This window comes from Pongo pygmaeus, chromosome 19, assembly GCF_028885625.2.
Source record: "Pongo pygmaeus isolate AG05252 chromosome 19, NHGRI_mPonPyg2-v2.0_pri, whole genome shotgun sequence".
Taxonomy (NCBI): Eukaryota; Metazoa; Chordata; class Mammalia; order Primates; family Hominidae; genus Pongo; species Pongo pygmaeus.
Window position 1 is genome coordinate 69225852 of NC_072392.2, and position 23303 is coordinate 69249154.

General features: G+C 39.1%; 1 protein-coding gene across 5 annotated transcripts in view; it reads left to right on the top strand.

Moving 5' to 3' along the window:
- The window catches only part of SPOP (speckle type BTB/POZ protein), a 78967-nt gene that overhangs the window by 32886 nt on the left and 22778 nt on the right, over positions 1–23303 (top strand). For 2 of the 5 annotated variants that reach the window (XM_054457374.2, XM_063655967.1), the window contains 2 exons: positions 8595–8645; positions 22506–22649. In XM_054457374.2, the coding sequence (XP_054313349.1) occupies positions 22572–22649 (78 nt within the window). In that variant the 5' untranslated portion in view covers positions 8595–8645; positions 22506–22571. Of the gene's footprint in view, positions 1–8594; positions 8646–11685; positions 11745–15928; positions 15988–22505; positions 22650–23303 lie in introns of all 5 variants that reach the window. The other 3 variants (XM_054457372.2, XM_054457373.2, XM_063655968.1) reach the window with 2 other exon arrangements.

Below are 23303 nucleotides of genomic sequence, written 5' to 3' on the forward strand. Positions count from 1 at the left end.
GGCAGGAGAATTGCTTGAACCCGGGAGGCAGAGGTTGCAGTTAGCAGAGATCCAATCACTGTACTCCAGCCTGGGTGACAGAAGGAGTCCCTGTCTCAAAAAAAAAAAAAAAAAAAAAAAAAGAAGATGTGCTTTCTTTCTTATTGACATATATGAAGTCAGTCCCTATACTTTATCTGCTTAAGGAACCCCAGTGCTGTATAATTTCCATCAGCTATAGGAAAAATATTTACCAACACAGGATTTTCCTTAGTGAGATGATCTGGACTGAATTCATTGGCTCTTTTTGTTTTGATTTAAGCTGCATTAGTATCTATTTAAAATATTGCTTTGAGCTATTTAGCTTTTTTTTTTCCTATATCACATCATTAAGCAATCTTTAGCTTTCCTAATTTACCATTTTTCCTGAATTCATCGATTTGAAAAGCTTAAAAAAAGAAAAAGCCAAACAAAAAGAGACTGTGACACTGTCAACTAAAGTTTTATTTATTTATACTTTCAGTTCTGTTTCCATCCTTCACTACCAGAGACAACCTATTGCCGTGAATTTAGTGTGTGTCATTCCAGTGCAGTATAGATGTGTATGTATGTATGTGTGTATGTATGAAAATGTATTGCTTTACGTGTTTAATTTTTAGACAATAAATTGCATACATACGTGTGAGTATATATGTGCATATGTATATATATTTATATGTATATAAGTTCTGCAGCAGTCTTATTTTCATTCTTTTTTTCCAAAATCTGTACATGTTGGTAGATTCAGATCTAGGTCTTCCATTTTAGCTGTTTTGTTTTTATTATACAGTATGAATATTTCACAGTTTTTCCACAATCCCTTTGATGGATATTTAAATTGTTTTCCTTTTTTCCCCCCCATTACATTACAGACAACCAGTGAACAACCTTGTACATATCTTTTCTGGTCTTTGTCCTCATCATCATCTTCTTCTTCTTCCTTCTCCTCTTCTTTTGTTTCAATGGTTTGATTTTGTCCTAAACTATCTCATTATTTGAGTTCTCCCACTGGGTCCAACACTTTGGTATTTATAGTCATTATTTGAGGGAGGGAGAGGGATGAGGAAAACCTTCTATACTTTGGAATAATACTCTTATCAGAGAATGAGAGGCTCTGAAATTTTCTTTCCTTATGGATTCTTTTTGGAATCTGATAAATTTGGCAACTTCACATTTTATTTTAATTTGGTTAATTTTTTAGAGACAGGGTCTCACTATGTTGCTTAGGCTGGTCTTGAACTCCTGAGCTCATGTGATCCTCCTGCCTGTTGGGATTACAGGTGTGAGCCACAGCACCTGGCCAGCTTTGCATTTTAATATTTTGCATTTCTGTTGTCTCATGTTATTAACTGTTTTTAAATAAATTTCAGTTACTGCTCACCTTTTATTCTCTTTGTAAGCTTTCTTTTACTACTTTTTAGCTCCTAGAATACTTTCTTTTTTTTTTTTTTTTTTCCTTGAGACAGAGTCTCACTCTGTCGCTCAGGCTGGAATGCAGTGGCACGATCTCAGCTCACTACAACCTCCGCCTCCCGGGTTCAAGCGATTCTCCTGCCTCAGCCTCCCAAGTAGCTGGGATTACAGGCACCCGTCATTATGCCCAGCTAATTTTTGTGTTTTTGTAGAGATGCGGTTTCACCACGTTGGCCAGGCTAGTCTTGAACTCCTGACCTCAGGTGATCTGCCCGCCTGGGCCTCCCAAAGTGCTGGGATTACAGGTGTGAGCCACCACACCCGGCCTTCTTCTAGAATATTTTCTCCCTACTGAGTGTGGGACTATTTAGTGATCTCCAATCCAGTTCATGTTCTTCTTATGTTACTTTATAAGTTCAGTGTGATCCAGACATAGTTGATATTTATAGAAGGGTTTCTTGAAGCATTCTTAGCCAAAGGAAGCATTTTAAAAATATGTCTTCACCTTGATATTTGATTAGAATTTTTACATTTAAATTTTGTTCAAGGACCATATGTTTCAATTACCAGTGGTTTTCATTTATAAATTTTTTCTGGAGTCTTTAATCCACTGTGCCTTATTCATTATTGTGAGGTTGAGTATATTTTTAATTTTTATGCTCCATGTTTTTTCACCCTTTAAACCTGGCTCCTATTCAGAGCTTTGAGCACTTGGAATCCTGAAGTGTTACAAATGAAAACTGTTACTCTTCTCTAATAACACACTCTGCCTGCTGCAAGCGTTTGAGTAGGACTTCCTTTCTTAACAACTAGTTTGGGCAGCCACCTGTCTCATGAATATATCAACTATCTTTAAGAATTTGAGAATTTATGTGCTGAATTTTTTTTAAGACAACCAATAAGACCTTCAAATAGAAATCAGAGTAATAAATAGAACTAGTATATCAGATGCCTGTGTATTTTATCTCAGATCTGTTCTTGTCTTAGGGTTTGGTTCAGGTAATAAGTATTGTGGTTGGAAAGTAACCTTTGGATCTAGGCTTACGCCAGCTTTAACGTAGATGACGTATTCCATCAAAAGTACAAGCACTATATGTATACTCGGAAGTATCTGTCATGTCACCCAATAGGCAATTTCATTTAGTGAATTATCTTCCCTATGCCATCGTAGTCACCAAGTTTGAATGGAATTGTTTACCTGCTCTTTGTCACATCAGTCCCACATTTTATGCTACAGAGAAATGTTCCTATCTTAAATCTTTCTTTAGAAGAAAATGATGCTCTTATATGGAACACTAGCACTGTAGAGTTCGTTTTCCCTTCCACTCTGGAAACTGCTATAAAACTTTTTTTAGTTCCTAAGTAAAAAACCATTATTTTTCTAACTGTAGTTACCCTTTTGAGATATTTCATCTGGGTATGTAACAGAAGCCTTTATTGCTTTTGTTGGAGTCAAAATACAATATAAAGAACTTTCTCTTTTTTTGAGACAGAGTCTCACTCTGTCACCCAGGCTGGAGTGCAGTGGCATGATCTCGGCTCACTGCAACCTCTGCACATGCCAGCATGCTCGGCTAATTTTTGTATTTTTTGGTAGAGATGGGTTTTCACCATGTTGGCCAGGCTGGTCTCAAACTCCTGACCTCAAGTGATCTGCCTGCCTTGGCCTCCCAAGGTGCTGAAGAACTTTTTTATTGAAATTATATATTTTTTTGCATGATTCTTTCTTTTAAAAACCTTTTTTTCTGACTATAAAAGTAAAATGTGCTCACTTTTTACAAACTTAAATAGTATGTATATAGTAAGTACTCAATCTTTATCCTACATATTGTCAAGTAGTTTCCATAATAGTTATGCTGATTTGCACTGCACCAGCAGTACATGAGAGTTCTTGTCTCTTTGTGCCCTCAATGGCATTGTTATTAAAAACACGTATTACACTTTTTTTTTTTTTTTTGAGGCGAGTCTCACTCTGTCACCCAGGCTGGAGTGTGGTGGCACCATCTTGGCTTACTGCAACCTCTGCCTCCCAGGTTCAAGCGATTCTCCTGCCTCAGCTTCTTGACTAGTAGCTGGGAGTACAGGTGCCCACTACCACACCCGGCTAATTTTTGTATTTTTTGGTAGAGACAGGGTTTCACCATTTTGGCCAGGCTGGTCTCAAACTCCTGACCTCAGGTGATCCACCCACCTCAGCCTCCCAAAGTGCTGGGATTTTAGGCCTGAGCCACTGTGCCTGGCCAATATTACACATTTGTTAAGGGAAAATATAGTTATGTTTGTATCAACTTTTTAGAAGTCTTAACTCTGACTCATTAATATTAGTAAGTGCATAAACCTGAAACTTTGTTAATTTGACATACAGAGGGGAGAACCATTCTGGGTTGTTTTTTTTTTTTTTTCTTTTTTTTGTGCTATAGAGTTACTGTCTAATCTTTCAAGCATGGGAATCTAAAAGAAAACATTAATTCAGTCATTTATTAAGTAAGTATTTGTAGCCTTCCATGTGCCAGACACTGTCTGGGTGCAGCCGCAAAACAGACAAGAACCTGCCTTGGTAGAGTTTATTTTCCAGTTAGAGAAGACAGATTGTAAGAAGATACAGGATGGTAGATGGCTTTATGCGCTATAGAAAAAAAAAATGATGAAGCAGGAATAGGATTGTGGTTGTTAAAGGAGGGAATTGCTTTTTTTTTTTTTTTTTTTTTTTGAGACAGAGTCTTGCTCTTTCATCCAGGCTGGAGTGCAGTAATGCAATCTCTGCTCACTGCAACCTCCGCCTCCCAGGTTCAAGCGATTCTCCTGCCTCAGCCTCCTGAGTAGCTGGGACTACAGGTGTGTGCCACCACGCCTGGCTGATTTTTGTGTTTTTAGTAGAGATGGGGTTTCACCATATTGGCCAGGCTGGTCTTGAACTCCTGACCTCAAGTGATCCACCCGCCTCTGCATATCAAAGTGCTGGTATTACAGGCGTGAGCCACCACGCCCAGCCAGGAATTCATTTTTAAGGGTGTCAGGGAAGACCTCACAGAGATGGTGACAAGGAAAGTCTTAACAATGGTGAAGGAGTGTGCCCTGAGAACATCTAGGGGAAGACTTATTCAGACAGAAAATGACACGTACAAAGCCCCAAGGCAGGAATGGGCCTATTCTGAGGAATCACAACAAAGAACGACAGTGTAGCTGGTACATAGTGAGATCAGGAAAATGTAGTTGGAAATGAGGCCAGAGAGGTAATCAAGTCCAGATTGTGCAGGACCCTTTTGGCCATTGTAAGGCTTTTACTCAGAGGGAGTTGGGATTTTACTGGAGGTTCCATCAGAGGCCATGATTAAACTAGTAAAACCAAAAAATACTTGTGTCTTGGCTTTGCTTTTTCACAAGATTTTGTCTCAAAATAATTTGGGGATTAACTCATGGTTCCTGGTGGTAGTCATATGTAGATTTAAACCTTTATATTAGTACAGAAAACTTCCCTGAAATATAGATCTTAGGTATGGTATTTAAATTCAAAGAAAGTAATAGAAAATCCTGCCTATAGGTATTTATTCCTGGGTGGCCCTGCTTTATTTCTGACTTCTCATCCTAAATTGTCTTTTTTTAAAAAAAACTGTATTATTTGCAAGATGTACTTACACTTATATATTATTGGAGGCTAGATAGAGATCTACTCTATTAGGTTATTTTAATAATGTATGCTTTGAACTTTTTTTTTTTTTCTGAGACGGAGTCTCACTCTGTCATCCAGGCTGGAGTGCAATGGCACCATCTTGGCTCACTGCAACCTCTGCCTCCTGGGTTCAAGTGATCCTCCCACCTCAGCCTCCCAAGTAGCTGGGATTACAGGTGTGCGCCACCATGTCTGGCTAATTTTTTTTGTATCTTTAGTAGAGATGGTGTGTCACCATGTTGGCCAGGCTGGTCTTGAACTCCTGATCTCAAGTGATCCGCCCTCCTCAGCCTCCCAAAGTGTTCGAATTACAGGCGTGAGCCACCATGCCTGGCCTGAACATTTTTATTATGAAATATAACAGAAAAATACACAAAGCATGACTGTATAATGTAAGGATTAATTACAAAAGGCAAATACCTATGTAACCACCAGTTAGACCTAGAAATATATCATTGCCAGCACCTGGAAGAAGCCTGCTGCGTCTCCCTTCTAGATCATAACCTATACCATTGCTCAGAATAACCACTGTTCTGACGTGTGATAATCATATCCCTATTTTTCTTTATGATTTTACCACCTAGGATTCATTCTAAACCATTATAATTTAGTTTTGTCTGTTTTTAAACTTTGTATAAATTGGAATAATACATTATGTGATTTTTACATTTTTATGTCTTCTTTCAGGAAGAACCTAACAATATATATGTTCATAACTTTCATCCATGTTGCTATATAGAACTGTAGTTTGATTTCATTGCCATATAGCATTCTGTTATATGAATATACCACAATTTATGTATTCATTCTGTTGATGGACACTTGGGTTGTTTCTAGTTTTTGGCTGTTAATGAACAATGCTGCTGTGAACATGTACAGAAGTTTCTCTAGGCCATATACTTGGAGTGGAATTGCAGAATCTTTAGTCTTATTAGATAATAATAAACTATTTTCCAAAGTGGTGGTACCAGTTTGTTCTCCTACCAACAGTATGATAGTCTCCCTGTTCAGCCCTTACCAGTTTTGTCAGATGCTTTAAATTTTGAGAAACCCAAACCTTAAGCTTAAAAAAAAAATTGGAGAGTAAGGGACTAAAGGTATTGGTTTCTGCTTTAAGAATCACAGCTGTTCATTTTCATTTGTTAGAGCTGGTTGATATCTTCTGCCTTAAAGGCATTCTATCTTTCTGTCCTCAGAGGGTCGGGAACCTTGTCTGTCTCTTTTACCACTGTGTCTCAAAGAATGCCCTGCAGTTGGTACTCAGTAAATATTTGTTGCATGAATTCAGCCTGACTCCTGCTATTATTAACTGAACTACATGGGATTGTTGGCTTAGTCTCTGCTCACTACAACCTCCACCTCCCAGGTTCAAGCGATTCTCCAGTCTCAGCCTCCCAAGTAGCTGGGATTACAAACGCCCGTCACCACGCCTGGCTAACTTTTGTTATTTTTAGTAGAGACAGGGTTTTACCACATTGGCTAGGCTGGTCTCGAACTCCTGACCTCAAGTGAATTTATTTTATGGTATCTGATTAAGACTGCCCTGTTTTAGCATCAGTCATTTAGCACAGTTTTTGGTGATGGCTCATTTGATCACTGATAATAACTGGACTTGGTTTACCAAAACCTGTTATAGTCTAAGAGAAACTTATTTGTACCATGTACTAGTTAAAGTTGGTGCTTACATTTTCAGGAAGAGATTCTATTTTTTTTTTTTGAGACGGAGTCTCGCTCTGTCACCAGGTTGGAGTGCAGTGGTGCGATCTCGGTTCACAGCAACCACTGTGGGGTTCAAGTGATTTTCCTGCCTCAGCCTCCCGAGTAGCTGGGACTACAGGTGTGCACCACCATGCCCAGTTAATTTTTGTATTTTTAGTAGAGACGGGGTTTCACCATGTTGGTCAGGCTGGTCTCAGTCTCCTGACCTTGTGATCCGCCTGCCTCGGCCTCCCACAAGTGCTGGGATTACAGGTGTGAGCCACTGTGCCCAGCCGAGATTCTATTTTTAAGGAATCATTTACCCATGATTTATGCAATACTTTATTTTCTCACAAAAGGGAATATAGCAGTGGAATTTTCTGCCTGTGTTAGACTCCTAGAAGCATTGGCTACTTCTCTTATCCCAGTTTCTGTTTTGAGCTACTTTGTAGGATATGGTAGGTTATCAGAGGTTGGTGTTGCTTGGCTATCTCTCCAGGCTTCAACAGGAACCTCTTTCTCTCCCTTGTATAATCAGTATTAATCCAGTCCATTCTGCATCTCATTGTCACAGTTATTTATTAAAACCATAGGGCCAGGCATGGTGGCGTGTGCCTGTTTAGTCCCAGCTACTCAGGAGGCTGAGATAGTGCACTATGATCAGGCCTGCGAGTAGCCACTGTACTCCAGCTGGGGCAGCATAGTGAGACCCTGTCTCTAAACAGAAAACCAGAGGATACATAGCTTTGTTTAAATGCATCTTGCTTTGGTGTAATTTACCCATAGAGCACTTTTTAAAAAGGTGTTTTACATAAAAACTTATAATAATTCTTTAAGCATTTTGTGAAAGAGCTGGCAACAATGATCTCTCTTTTCTTGTAAATATTGACACAGGACAAGTCACTTCATTTTTGCTGCACTCATAGGTCAGTTTATTAGAAGAACTAGCTTGGGGCTGGGCGCGGTGGCTCACGCCTGTAATCCCAGCACTTTGGGAGGTCGAGGTGGGCAGATCACTTGAGGTCAGGAGTTTGAGACCAGTCTGGCCAACATGACAAAATCCCGTCTCTATTAAAAATACAAAAATTAGCCAGGCGTGGTGGCAGGCACCTGTAATCCCAGCTACTTGGGAGGCTGAGGCAGGAGAATTGCTTGAACATGGGAGGTGGAGGTTGCAGTGGGCTGAGATCGCTCCACTGCACTCCAGCCTGGCTGACAGAGCTGAGACTTCATCTCAAAAAAAAGAACCAGCTTGGATTTTTCTGACTTCCATTTCTAAGTATAATATTTTTTTGAGAGATGACTAAGAAATAGAGCATTCAGAGCTAGTGATGAGATAAAGGAATGGTAATTTTTTTGTTTGTTTTTTTTTGAGAGAGTCTCACTCTGTCACCCAGACTGGAGTGCGGTGGCATGATTTTGAGGTCACTGGAATCTCTGCCCCGCCCTGCGTGTCCCTCCTCCACCAGGTTCAAGCAATTCTTGTGCCTCAGCCTCCTAAGTAACTGGGACTACAGGCGCGCACCACCATGCCTGGCTAATTTTTTGTATTTTTAGTTGAGGCAGGGTTTTACCATGATGCCAGGCTGGTCTTGAACTTCTGGCCTCAAGTGATCCACCCGCCTTGGCCTAAGAATGGTAATTTTGACTAGTAAATTTTTACTAGTCATTTCTTCTTTCATATATCACCTGCTTTTGTGAGATTTTTCCTTTTTAGGAATAGACAAAGTAAGTAAAGACTCGTATGGGATTCAGAATCTAGTTAAGTCTGATTCATATTCTCTGTTTCCAACAGAGATTTCCTGTTAGACAAGACAAATTAGAGTTTTCCTACTGACTTAACTTGGTGAGTTTTTACATAGTTTTATTTTAAATATAGTTTAATCATGAGAGAAAAAGCAGAATGAAATGCATAAAAACATTTACCATGACTTTTAAAAATACACCTCTTGAGTACAATCTACTGTTTCATTTTAGTGCAAATGATAGGTAAAGTTAAAAAGTTAAAGTCATATAAGGTAAGCATGTAAGATTTTCTTTTTAAAATAAGAATTATTACAGTGTTAAATAAACATTTTCCATAAGTGTCTTCAAAAAAAATTTTATTCTAAATATTCTTACCTGGAGTAAGCCAGAACTATTTATTCTGATCTTCTCTGGTGATTTCTAGATATAGGATAAGACTTTACAGTAATGGTGGAGGGGAGAAATGATATTTAAATTTAAATTTTTAATCAATGGTTGATAATATATGATATGGAAACCTTAGAGTCAGTATTTTCTTCCTAGAAAAGTTCTTCAGGAAGGCTGGGCATGGTGACTCATGCCTGTAATCCCAGCACTTTGGGAGGCTGAGGCAGGAAGATTGCTTGAGCTCAGGAGTTCGAGACCATCCTGGCCAACATGGTAAAAGCCCATCTCTACAAAAAATACAAAAATTAACCAGGTGTGGTGGCACATGCCTGTAGTTCCAACTACTCAAGAGACTGAGGTGGCGGATAATTTGAGCTCAGGAGATCTAGGCTGCAGTGAGCCATAATTATGCCACTGCATTCCAGCCTGGGTGACAGAGCAAGACCTTGTCTAGAAAAAAAAACAAAAACAAACAGAAAAAAACATAAAAGACCTTCAGGGAAATTAGAATTCCAGTTTATGAAAAGAGATACTTGGGGCCAAGGTGCGGTGGCTCACACCTATAATCCCAGCACTTTGAGAGGCCGAGGCAGGTGGATCACTTGAGGCCAGGAGTTTGAGACCAGCCTGGCCAACATGGAGAAACTCCATCTCTACTAAAAATACAAAAATTAGCCAGGCATGGTGGCACGTGCCTGAATCCCAGCTACTCGGGAGGCTGAGGTGGGAGAATTGCTTGAACCTGGGAGGCAGAAGTTGCAGTGAGCTGAGATCACACCACTGCACTCCAGCCTGGGCGACAGAGCAAGACTCCGTCTCAAAAAAAAAAGGAGAGATACCTTAAAGAAATTTGTAGGCTTCATTTTACTCCATAAAAGGAGTTTAATTTTGAACAAATTGCCTTTGTGTATTTTACCTTGGAGCTCATATCTCTCTGGGTAACTTACAGAAAAAGACTCTCCACCATTTTGTGTAACATCTTAAGACTTTTACTTTGTAGTATGAGATTTTAGCTTCCAAAGCTTGTGTATGTTTTGTCAGAGTCATGTTGGGTTAAATAGGTGTTATTGCATTTTAATCTTTTAAATTCTGACACAGATCATCAGGAGCCAGGAAATTCTGTTAAGACAGACATTCTGTCTAACTTTCCCTATTTTGTCTGCCTGTGTGGTTTTACTTTTTCCTTGAGTCATGAATTTTGGAATGAACATTTAAAACTGAGAAATTCCTGCCCATCCTTTGTTCCATTTCGTTTACTTAGAACTGTAACATTAACATAGAATTTTGCTTATTTTTAATGATGTTAGAAGAGGGAATTTATTTTCTGCAGATTGTTTCTAGGTAAGGCACGTGGTCCATGTAAATAGTAGTTAGGCTTTTTTAGTTAAGACTATAAAGGAGAAGATTAAAAACATACATATACCTCTCTTCTCTTTTAAAGTTGGAAGGAGGTCTAGGTGCCTTTCAGGAAGAAAGGTATCTCATGGGAATACTGAATTCTTTACTGCTAGATAATAATAGTTAATGCTGAACATAATCGGTTGCCCTTGTAGGAGACCAAATCCTCTGGAGCAGGTGGGCCTTTTCAGTTTCCAAGTTAATGAACTTATTTCAAATTGTATGCCCTAAGACTAATTAGACTTTCTCCTTTGAAATTCATTCCTTGGGTCCCTTCCATAGCCGAATCATGTTAGCAAGAAATATTTTTAAATGGCTTGGCTGAAGTATAGATGGCCAAAGAGAACTGCCTGTTGAATTTGGCTTCTATAAAAGCCAGGGGACTCTGTGGGGTTATATAAGCTCTATTTGTTTCATGAAATGACTCTTCTGTTTTTGAATTCCTTGCAGATTGGGCATGCTTAAATAGTATTAGGGCCAGCCTTTTCATCTGTTTACTGTTTAGATTTTATAAGGTTCTTCATAGTCATCATTGAGGGGAGTGGGTGAAAGACCATAACCTCTCAAATCGGAAAACAGCTGTGAGAATATTAACTTATGTAATAAATGGAATCTTCTTACCATAGGGCTTTTCCCTGCTTCCTCCTTTTCTGATCCTTTTTCAGCTCTTCTTTAGAATAAGTAAATTTTCTCAGCCTAGAGGAGGCATCTTTTATAACATGTGGGATGTGTTAAAATCTTCATCTTTCCCAAGTTCACTCTTTGTGGCCCTAGAGATTTGTGCCCAAGCCATTTAGTGGAATCAACACATGATTCTAATTTGTGAGAATGGAGAAGTTGTTGATTGCTTGCGTTTGCCTTTCTGACTTCATTTCTAAAGATGCTCCCTTTTGGAACTGAGACCCACTTTGAAGTGAAATAGCCCCTTTGTAATCAGGTTTGTTTCCTGATTCGGATTCCTGTCCTTCCATTTCAGGTATTTCCCAGTGTGGAAAAGTCTAATCTGAGGAACTCTATTTTCTTTTTTTTCTGTTTTTGTTTTTGTTTTTTTTTTAAGCAGCTGGAGGAGTTTTTCTTCCTAGCAGGGGTTCTGTAATTAACAACAGCAGCTTGTCACCTGATGGTATCAACCCAGATCTTGTGAAACCTGTGCTTGTTGCGGCCATTATTCTGCTGGATCCTCCATCCGAATGGACACAGAGGAATTTTTTCCTCTGATGTTGTTATGTGGATATGTTTAGCTCAGTAATCCTTTGTGCCTAAATTAAAAGCAAAACAAAAATTCAAGAAGTCTTTTTAAGGTCCAGGGAGTTGCAGTCCTGCAAGGTAGTTGAGTGGCATCTGCCCCTTTCTAGGACAAACTTCGGCATTTGGAGCAGAGATGCATTTCATTCTTCCTGGACATATTTTTGGGGTAAATAATTATGCTAACGTGTTTATATCAATAACTGTTACATAGTGGATAGTTTCTAGGGCAAGGGAATGATCCCCCTGCCCTAACTTAACTTGGCATTACATTTTCTGCTTTTTTGATTTTTTTTGCTGACTGGAAAAGTTGCATCCAAAGTGAGAATTATTCCATATTTTAACCTTTGAGCTGGCTGCTAAGGTCTCCTTGGGGACAAGGACGGTTTGTAGTTATTTATAGCCTGAAAGAAGAGCAGTAAGCCTGTAAACTGCCAGCACACACTGAGGCTTGGGAGTCGGAGCATTCTGTTGTTATCCTATTGGGTTTAGTGACTTGAGAGTCATGTACCTTCTTGTTCATGTTCAGCTTGCCTTGATCTATCTAGATGAGCCTTACTAGCTAGGCATTTCTATAAAATTATCTTATAACACAGATTGAGGAGAGGAAGGAGAAATAGGCTTTTTATGTACAAGTGCATATCTAATCCTCACAATCATTTTAGAATCTATACTTACCTAAGAAATACCTGTAAACTGGGAAAATATTAAAAGTACTGACTTGAACACATAATACCATGCTTGTTTCTAGGTTTTCCTTATATACAACAGTTACAAAGCAGTTCAGCTCTTAATTAGAGAAATATTTGGCTATGCCAGAAATGTGTTCTACATCTTAGCCTGGTATAGAAAAAATTTAGTTATATGCCTAGTCATGTTTTTACATATGTACATATTTACACTGGCCTGTATTTAATAAATGTTAGTTATCTTTTCTCCATACATCCAGAATCCAACCCAGTGTCAGATACAAAAACAATAGATCAAATATAAGTAGATGCTAAGGATTTCCCTCAATCAATATATTGGAATTGTATTATAATATATAGTATTTAACTTGAGGCAAAGCACGGTGGCTCACGCCTGTAATTTCAGCACTTTGGGAGGCCAAGGTGGGTGAGGAGTTCGAGACCAGCCTGACCAACACAGTGAAACCCCATCTCTACTAAAAATACAAAAATTACCTGGGCATGTTGGTGGGCGCCTGTAATCCCAGCTACTTGGGAGGCTAAGGCAGGAGAATTGCTTGAACCCAGGAGGTGGAGGTTGCAGTGAGACGAGACCATGCCATTGCACTCCAGCCTGGGCAGCAAGAACGAAACTCTGTCTGGAAAAAAAAAGAATTTAACTTGAAATAACTTAAGAGTTTAGCTTGGGTTCCTGACAGCTGCTGTAATGGTACTTCTGTAACCAGGATTGACTTATTCTGGGAAATGTACTTTTCTCACTATTGTCTTGTGGATTCAGGAACTCCCCCCATAGCTCTGTACGTTTCCCTTTTCTTCCGTTTTCTTGGATTTGAAAAGATTTTTAATCAGGGAAGGGTATAAATAGTTTTGTAATGTACTCAATAAATTCTTAAAGTTGGAGTGACTTGATAGTTTTCTTTTTAAAATGTTTCATTGTTTTAAAAGTATGCCTGGATTCGTATACCTACATTCATTCAACAACTCCTAAACTTTAATTTATTAACTAGAACTCATTAGGGAAAAATGATCCCAAAAGAGAAGGAGTCTAGTTACTCAACCAAAATTTCATTGAACAAATATTTACTGAGTGCCTGTTATGCCATTCTAGGCACAGGGGGATACTATTCTCATTGAGCTTAACTTCTAGTAGGGAACACAATAGACAAGTGAAAAAATAAAAACAAGATAATTTCAGGTAGTGGTAATGAAGAAGAAAATAAAATAGGGTAATGTGATGAGAGGAACAGGCTAGAAGTGGAAGCGGCTTCAGATTGGGTGGTCAGGGAAGACCCCTCTGAAGATACTTCATTTGATAGGAGACCTAAATGACAAGAAGGAGCCACCTATAAAAAGACCTGAGGTAAGAAAGAGCTTTCTAGGCTGAGGAAAGAGCCCAATGTGTTTGTGGATTAGAGTTAAAGGCCTGAGTGACTAAAACATCAGGATTGAGGAGACTGTTAGAGAAGGTCAGGCAGGTATGCTGAGGCCATGGTGGTCATGACGCAAAGGTTGATTTTACTCAGATAGCAGCGGAGGCCACTGAAGAATTCCTTTCTTGTCTCTCATGTGGGTCTGGATGTATAAGCCTCTTCACAACTTGGAAAAATTAATTGTTAAGGCTGCTAATTCCTTTTTAAATTTTTTAATTTACTATTTGAATAGGTAATATATTTACATGGTTCAAAATTCAGAAAGTATTAAGAGGAATACAGTGGGACTTCTTCCCACTCAGGTGTACCCGGTTTCCTTCCATGGGAGTAACCAGCATCCCTAGAGCCTTGTGTCTTTTCGGAGATATTCTATATGTTAAAACAAATGTATATTTTCTAATAAAAAACGGAGCTTCCTTATTTTTTAAGAGATGCATATTATTACATTATCTGTATCATAGTTTATTTAATCTACTGTTGATGAACTTTTAGGTTGTTTCCATTTTCATATGTTTATAAATAGTCCCCACAGTGAAAAACCTTTTATATTTGTCATTTAAAACGTATCAGTAGGGATACATTTCTAGAAGTGAAATTGCTGGATTAAAGGGGATGCACATTTTTTACTTTGATAGACATTGCCCTTCACAGAGATTGTAACAATTTATACACCAACCAGAAATGTTTTCTTTACCCTGGGTAAGTGTTATCAAACATTTTGATCTTTGCCAATTCAGTGGGTGAATCAATGTGTGATTTAATTTGCATTTTTATCTTGAATGAGAGTTGAACATCTTTTCATATATTTAAGAACCATTGGGTATTTCCATTTCTGTACACCGTTGGTTGTTCTTTGCCCATTTCTCTGTAAGGCTGTGGACTTTTTTCTTCTTGATCTCTAGATTCACTTGGTATTGGTAATCCCCCTATAGGTGCAGTGTTTAAGAATTTAAAAAATGAAAACAGGCTGGGCACGGTGGTTCATGCCTATATTCCCAGTGCTTTGAGAAGCCAAGGCAGGAGGATTGCCTGAGGCCAAGAGTTTGAGACCAGCTTAGGCAACATAGCAAGACCCTGTCTCTACAAATTTTTTTTAAAAAAAATTTAAAAGAAAGAAAACAAACAAACAAAAAACAGGCATCTTTAATTTGTAAAGTTTTACAAAGCATGAACCTGATAAAAGACATAAGAGAACTTCAGTCTTTCCTTTGCTGATTGAGGTCTGTCTGAAGCCCTGAGTTTCGTTTTAAGCAGCGTCTCTAAAAATTTTTTAAGTATATTTAGTATTTTGTTGGACTCGATTGAACTGCAGAAAGTTTACTCATAACAAATATTCAAAAGTCATTTAAACCTTGCAACAGTAGAAGTCAGTATGACCTGTAATAACTACCCTTGGGGTAATGAGAAAGAAAAGATTACCTCATGAGCTGTATATGATTGAGCACACTGTAACAGAAGAAACAAAAGGCTCCTTTTAGGTCACATTAGTTGCTCAAAAATTAGTATACAAAAGGCTTACAGTTTTTTTGTTTGTTTGTTTGTTTTTGCAATTGTCATCAATCTTTTTGGCATCTGTTTTGGAAAACGCAAACATCTCGGGTTGAAAATAGTTATGACACTGGGGCTTTTCTTTGCTTGGAAACTGTACAAAGCTTTAAACCAGAGGAAAAGAGAGAGAGAGTTAGGCTTTTAAAAAGTCCCTAACAGACCAGAGAAGTATGTTCCCAGCCATCTAGCTTGTACATGCTGTGTATTATGTTGAACCGCATGAAATTGCTGATATTCAACTATTTTTGTCATATAAAACAACAGTTTCATGATTCAATCTAATATCTTCACAATCTTGTTCATGTCATCTTAAAACTGATGGATATAAGTAAGGCTAATTCATAGATATCATGTATGAGATTCATGCCTCTCTCTCTGTTAACTGGTTGATTTTATTTTAATTCTCTGGATAAGTAGATTAGACTGATGATGGAGAAATGCTCATGGGAAATAAGTGAAAGATTTAAAAAGTGAGTGCACAAGCTGTCTGTGTAACACTTTTCAGAGGGTGTTCTAGCCTAGCTCTGTAAATACTGCAAAATAAACTATTGGGACATTTTCCTTTATTGTACAGGGAATTTGTCTTCTATCTTGAAAGAATTCTGATTATGCAAGAGTTTAGTTCAGATTAGTTACTGATTTTTGTTTTCAAAATGAAATTATAACAAGGCTTTCTCCTCTTGTAGAATAAATATATACTTGATACTGGATGAAAAACTCAGTTTTACCAGGACCGGGATTAGAGGTACCGGGCTGGGAGTTTTGGGCTTTGTAATATAATTTATCTGAAATAACAAATTAATTATTCTCATTACATTGCAAATCTGATACACTCAGCATTGTTCAAAGGGCTGTTTTAGAGATACGTGAAAAAAAACAGAAAACTTAATGAACTGGAATGCAACTGGATGAGTGTTTCAGTCATCAGAGTTTTGTTTTTTTTTTTGAGATAGAGTCTCGCTGTATTGCAGGCTGGAGTGCAGTGGCACCAACTCGGCTCTCTGCAACCTCCGCCTCCCAGGTTCAAGCGATTCTCCTGCCTCAGCCTCTTGAGTAGCTGGGATTACAGGCATGTGCCACCACGCCCAGCTAATTTTTGTGTTTTTAGTAGAGAAGGGGTTTCGCTATGTTAGTCAGGCTGGTCTTGAACTCCTGACCTCGTGATCCGCCCACCTCGGGCTCCCAAAGTACTGGGATTACAGGCGTGAGCCACCACGCCTGGCCTTCATCAGAGTATTTGTACTGAATTCCTTGAGTTCCGGGCAGGCTGTGCTAGGTGATAAGGGATAGATAGAATAGTTGCAGGTTCTGTTTAAGGAGTTTAAAGTCTACAGGAGTCAGCAGAAGTGTTCATAAGTATAAAAGAAGGCAGAAAAGAAGTGCACTGTAGGTTCAGTTGAAAGCATTATCTGTGCATCACGACAGCATTACAGGTGGAATATCCACTTATCTGAAATGCTTGGGACCACAGTGTTTTGGATTTCAGATTTTTCCAGATTTTTTGGAATAGTTTTGTTACGTACTTACTGATTCAACATTCCTAATCTGAAATCCAAAGTGTTCCAACGAGCATGTCATGTCAGTGCTCAAAAACTTTGGGATTTTGGAACTTTTCAGAGCGGGAATACTCAACCTGTAATTCATTTTTGTTTGTCCTTCTGTCTGTCCTCCAAAGTTTAATATTCTATTTAGAAATTATATTGTTGACTTGAATCACATCAAAACTGGTTAATGACTTCATGGTCTTAATAATACCCACTAGGAAGCATTCCATTAGAGATTTTTCTTAGTTGCTAGCTGATACTACCTTCATTGGAAATTAAGCAGTATTATAGTTGACAGAGATATTTTAAAGTGCATTTTTTTATGTAACTCGAAGAGGTCTGTTCTCACAGGTCAGAATTTAATAGAGTAAGCAGGAAAATAAATGGTGGTATATGTTCAGCCTTAGCGTTTGAGCGTACTAGAAAGTTTGGTAAGCTTTGGAAAATAAATTTCTCAGTAGAGAATGCAGACAGACTGTCTTAACTTGTTTGAAGGCAGGAGCAATATATTTTGGCTTTAGCTGTCTACTGCAGAGGTTCTCAAACTCTAACCCTCAGGTGGATCTCCTCTTTTCTAAAATTTTTTTCTGCTGGTCATCTGCAGCAGTTGGCATGAAGTGCTAGAGAGTTCATGTAGCACTAGGCTACTTGGCTGATGAACACTTTGCCCATGGTTCCTGCTATGAGTGAAATTAATTAGACTTGTGCTGTCCTAGTCAGTTTCCTTCCCAGCAGGTTGTTTGGTTAGAGCTCCTCAGAGTCTGAGACAGATTCTCCAGTTCTGCTGGCTGTGGGGTTAGAGATTTTTAAAAATTAGAAGAAAGGAAAAGATGTAGCTACAAAATAAGTCAGAAGCAAAAAAGGTGGGCAAAAATGGTCAAGATCATTATTTCTGGTTATAATAATGAACCAAGGATGAGTAACAACAATTAAGGCATTAAAATAAACCAGTTATTAAAATTTGGCCTTTTCCTGGGCTTAGATAATTCATAAATTGTTCATTGTTAGATCAGTTTGAAGTTTTTTTAACCTCAAAATAAGTTCAAATTGGTATTTTAGGATTACTTAGTGTAGAGCTGTGCCTATAATCCACCTCTCCAGAGCCAAGTTTTTTGTTCTTAACTAACACATAAAATCAAACCTTCATTGCCACCCTGTCCCAGAGTAGGAATTTTGAAATTTCATTCTGCCAATTAATGATAATTGGGATTTGTAAAACTAGCTAATTTATACTTACTTGTTAATGGAAAAATAAAACAGTTCTTTAAGAATGTGTTTTCCATCAAATGCAAGCCTACCTTGGAGGTGACCACAGTAGCATCTGGCCTCTTTTCTTCATGTTGTCATGGAATCATGAATTGCACAAGCCAGGGAGGCCCAAATGCCACTGCTGTGCTTAGTTTGGTAGCTTAAGTGAGACAGCACACCATGTTAGCTTCATCTGTGATTTCACAGATGCTTTAATTGTAAATTCCTGGCCGGGCGCGGTGGCTCATGCCTGTGATCCCATCACTTTGGGAGGCCGAGGCGGGCAAACCATGAGGTCAGGAGATCGAGACCATCCTGGCTAACACGGTGAAACCCTGTCTCTACTAAAAATACAAAAAATTAGCTGGGCATGGTGGTGGGCGCCTGTAGTCCCAGCAACTCAGGAGGCTGAGGCAGGAGAATGGCATGAACCCGGGAGGCGGAGCTTGCAGTGAGCCAAGATTGCCACTGCACTCCAGCCTGGGCGACAGAGAAAGATTCCGTCTCAAAAAAAAGGAAATTCCTGTAAGATAGTGTTTATGACCATGGGAATAGCATCTCATTCCATTTATGAGTATTACTCTGTGAAAGGGCAACTGTAGTTTATTAATCTCCTTGTTTATTATTTAAGTAGTCAGTGAATATTTGTGAGTTGAGTTATTGTGTGATTTGTTGTTACTTTTTTTTTTCCTCTGTCTCCCAGGCTAGAGTGCAATGGCGACATCTTGGCTCACTGCAACCTCCACCTCCACCTCCTGGGTTCAAGCTGTTCTCTGTCTCAACCTCCCAAGTAGCTGGGATTACAGGCACGCATTATCTCACCCGGCTAATTTTTGTATTTTTAGTAGAGATGGGGTTTCGCCATGTTGGCCAGGCTGATCTCGAACTCCTGACCTCAGGTGACCCGCCTGCCTTGGCTTCCCAAAGTGCTGGGATTACAGACATGAGCCACCATGCCCAGCCTGTTGTTACTTGTTATACCTCTTTCTGCAGAGGATTTGAGGCAGATTCCAAAAATGCTTAACGTATAAAAGATTAAAAGTTGAGAGAATTATAGCAAAGGGAATAATTAAGAAAATAAAACTATTATAGAATGAACATATGATCCTGTATAAAATATAGCATCTAAAGCAGGCATGTGGGCTTATAGTTTTAAGAGATGAATCACAAACTTGTCTCAGGATTTCTTAGTAGCCAGGCAAGGAGGGCAACATGATCAGTTATAAGATTCATATTGTTTGGCCTTTGAAAACAAACTAGGTGTTCAGGAAATTTCTCCCTTGTATATTATAAACCAGAGATGTGTGATATAATGGAATATATCCTTACACAATTGCTCCAATATCAAAACGATAAAAATGAAGCAGAACACTACAAAAAGTAGTTTATACCCAAGTACCTGTCATCCCTAATTAACAGATATTTGTATTATCATATTTTCCTTGTATCCTTATTTTAAAAGAATCACAAGAGATAAACTTGAAGCATCTTATATTATTTTCCCAGTCTCCTTCTCCTTCCTTCCTTCTCCCATTATGAAACTGATATATAGGCTGTCAAGGCTGTTTTTTATTGTTGTTGTTGTTTTTTACTTTTACTATATTGTATATCTGTAAATAATATATAAACCTTAAATTTGCATAAATAATATACTGTACATGTCATTCCTAAACTTGCTTTTTTTAATTAGCGCTGTGTTTGATGTCCATGGTGCTGTAGATCTAGTTCTTTTATTTTATTTTATTTTTTGAGATGGAGCTTCGCTCTTGTTGCCCAGGCTGGAGTGCAATGGTGCGATCTCGGCTCACCACAACCTCCGTCTCCCAGGTTCAAGCGATTCTCCTGCCTCAGCTTCCCAAGTAGCTGGGATGACAGGCGCATGCCACCACAGCCAGCTAATTTTGTGTTTTTAGTAGAGACAGGGTTTCTCCATGTTGGTCAGGCTGGTCTCGAACTCCCAACCCCAAGTAATCCTCCCACCTCAGCCTCCCAAAGTGCTGGGATTACAGGCGTGAGCCACCGTGCCCAGCCTAGTTCATTAATTTTAAATCCTGAAGTATAGTTTTCTATTATATGGAAATAATACAAATTAGTTGTCTATTCCCCTACTAAAGATTTTCAGTGTGTTTCTAGTTTTTCACTGTTATTAACGGTGCCACATTGAAAATCCTTGTCTGTATCTTGTGCCCACGTGTAGCGTTTCTCTAGGGCAGCAGTTCTCAAAGGATCATCTGGGAACTTGTTAGAAATGCAAACTTGGGCCCATCCCAAATCTCTGAATCAGAAACTCTGGGGGTGGGGCCAGCAATCTGTTTAAAAGGAGATTCTGGTGCACTCTACACTTCAGAATCACAGCTCTAGCACATGTATCGTTAAAAGTGGAATTACTAAGTTTTAGGGTACATGTATTTTCCACTGTACTAGATAACACCCAATTGATTTCACAGAAATAATTTATATATCAGTTTTTTATTAAGTCCCTTTGTCATGTGTTACAAGCTTTTTTTTTTTTTTTTTTTTAGTTTGTCTTTTGGCTTTATGGTGCTTAAAAATTGTAACCAAATTCACCAATTAAAAAAATTTGTGGCCAGGCGTGATGGCTCATCCCTGTAATCCTAGCACTTTGGGAGGCCAGGGTGGGCATACTGCTTGAGTCCAGGAGTTCAAGACCAACCTGGGCAACATGGCAAAACCCTGTCTCCACAAAAAAATACAAAAAATTAGCAAGGTGGTATGGTGGTGCACGTCTGTAGTCCTAGCTACTCGGGAGGCTGAGGTGGGAAGATTGCTTGAGCCTGGGAGGCAGAGGTTGTAGTGAGCCAAGATTGCGCCACTGTACTGCAGCCTGGGTTACAAAGTGAGACCCTGTCTCAAAAAAAATAGTAAAAATTGTATATATTTGAGGTATGTAGCATAATATTTTGATTTGCATATACATAGTGAAATGATTACTATAATCAAACCAATGAACATATCCATTATCTGACAGTTACCTTGTGTGTGCGTGTGTGTGTGTGCGTGTGTGTGCGCGTGCGCGTTCCCGCATAGGTGGTAAAAGCACCTAAAATCTCTTCTGGCAAACTTCCATTATACAATACAATATTATTAAGTATAGCCCTCATGTTGTACAGTAGATCTCTAGATCAATTCATCCTACCCATCTGCAACTTTGTACCCCTTGACCTACATCTCCCCAGTCCCACTCCCTCATCCCCAAGTTCACCAGTGTTTTGAATGGCGGTATTTAGAAAGGCTTTGGAGGGAAGAATTTTGAGTTGGATTTGATTTGCTACTGAGACACCCCATTGAGATATATAGTAGTTATTGGAGAATGGTCTGAGGCTTATGAGAGAGGTGAGAATTGTAGAGATTTGGAAAACTTGTATAAAGGTAGAAATTTGACATTGTTGGGATGGATGAAATTGCCATAAAGATATGTCTGACTGATGAAAAAACAAAAAATTGACACAAAGAGAATGTAGATTGAGAAAATGATTGAGGATTAAACGATGGGGAGCAACAGTGGACGAAGATAACTAGTAAAGGAGACTGAGGAATGATCACAAAACAGAGAGCAAGGAGAAGAATCTGAAATATCGAGTGGTGACAGGAATGTAAGCAGGGAGACATCATGAATGCTGCAGAGAAAGGAATACATCTAAGAAAGGTGTAAAAATATTCCCCTTCAAGAGAGCAGCTAGCAATGGGTTGAGGAATAGAAGATTCCTTAAGTTTGCAGTGAAGCATAGGAGAGGATGAAGCAAACTTAGAGAGGGTAACAAGGTCATTTTGCTTTAGGAGTAGAGTATTTTTACCCCAAAGGAAGGATCCCATGGCAAGTTATGTCTGGTGTTAATGATGCTATCTCCTCTTCAGGCAGCCTTTTCATAGATATACTTTAAATACCCTTTGAGTAAATTCATTCAGCAATAGAGTTATTGAGTATTGTGCAGAGGTATAGGGTGATATAATTGTGACTAGGTGACTACTTTACATTAGATAGTCTTCTCTGACGTTAACATTTAAATTTAGGACCTCGGCTGGGTGCGGTGGCTCATGCCTGTAATCCCAGCACTTTGGGAGGCTGAGGAGGGTGGATCACCTGAGGTCGAAAGTTCAAGACCAGCCTGACTAACATGGAGAAACCCTGTCTCTACTAAAAATACACAATTAGTCAGGTGTGGTGGTGCATGCCTGTAATCCCAGCTACTCGGGAGGCTTAGGCAGGAGAATCACTTGAACCCAGGAAAGGTGGAGGTTGCGGTGAGCCGAGATCGCACCACTGCACTCCCGTCTGGGCAACAAAAGCGAAACTCTCTCAGAAAAAAAAAAAAAAATTTTAGGACCTCAGTGGTAAGGAGCCACTCAAACAATATGGAGACAAAATTTCCAGCCTCTAGCAGGTCAAACAGTAGTTAGGATAGTATCTCAATAATCTAATAAAGTTTTCTTGCTTCTTGGATCTGACCAGGGTGAAGAGGGAACAGAAATCTTTGCCCCCTGACTTTGGAAATCTCGTTTAACCTTCAAACTGGCGATGTCAAGGGTTCCAAGTCCTCCACCTCCGGCAGAAATGTCGAGTGGCCCCGTAGCTGAGAGTTGGTGCTACACACAAGTAAGTTGAAGTTTTCATCCTGTGAATCTTGCATCTAGGGAGGATTTGGTGGACGAAAGGAGTAGGATTGCTTTTCCACATTGGGCTTCTTGCTTTCTCTGGAACATAACTGCCAAAGAGCAGATAGATAAGGTACTTGTTAGCCTCAGGTTCCTTAGTTTTCCATGTGGAATCTAAATTCCCTAGGCTAGTGTTTTTCAGTGGAGGTTGAAAGGGGGAATCTTTGAAACTAGATCTGCTTACATTGCCCTTGATGAAAGTGTGTTCTGAGTTTCCTCTGTTGGGGAAACAAGTTTGAGATGTGCAACCCCAGGCAGTGACATCAACATTTTAATAACAGAGACCCATTTTAAGTACAGTTTTATCATATGCTTTACCAGCCCTGTCTATGGTGGTGGTGGGTTTTTTGTTTTTTGTTTTTTGTTTTTCCTATATGTTTCACTTTCCATCCAGTGTTCTCAGCAGCTGAAAAAAGTTATAAAAGCTATTGGTCAGTGTGAGATTTCTTAAAATGTGGATGAGGAACCTAAGGTGAGAAAAACCTGAAAACTGCTATCTTCCTATCAGGATCATGCAGAGGGAGGGAGGGGAAATGATAATCTGCTCTTCATCCTGTTTTTTCAGGTTGCCAACTTCCTATTTAATTGCTTCCTG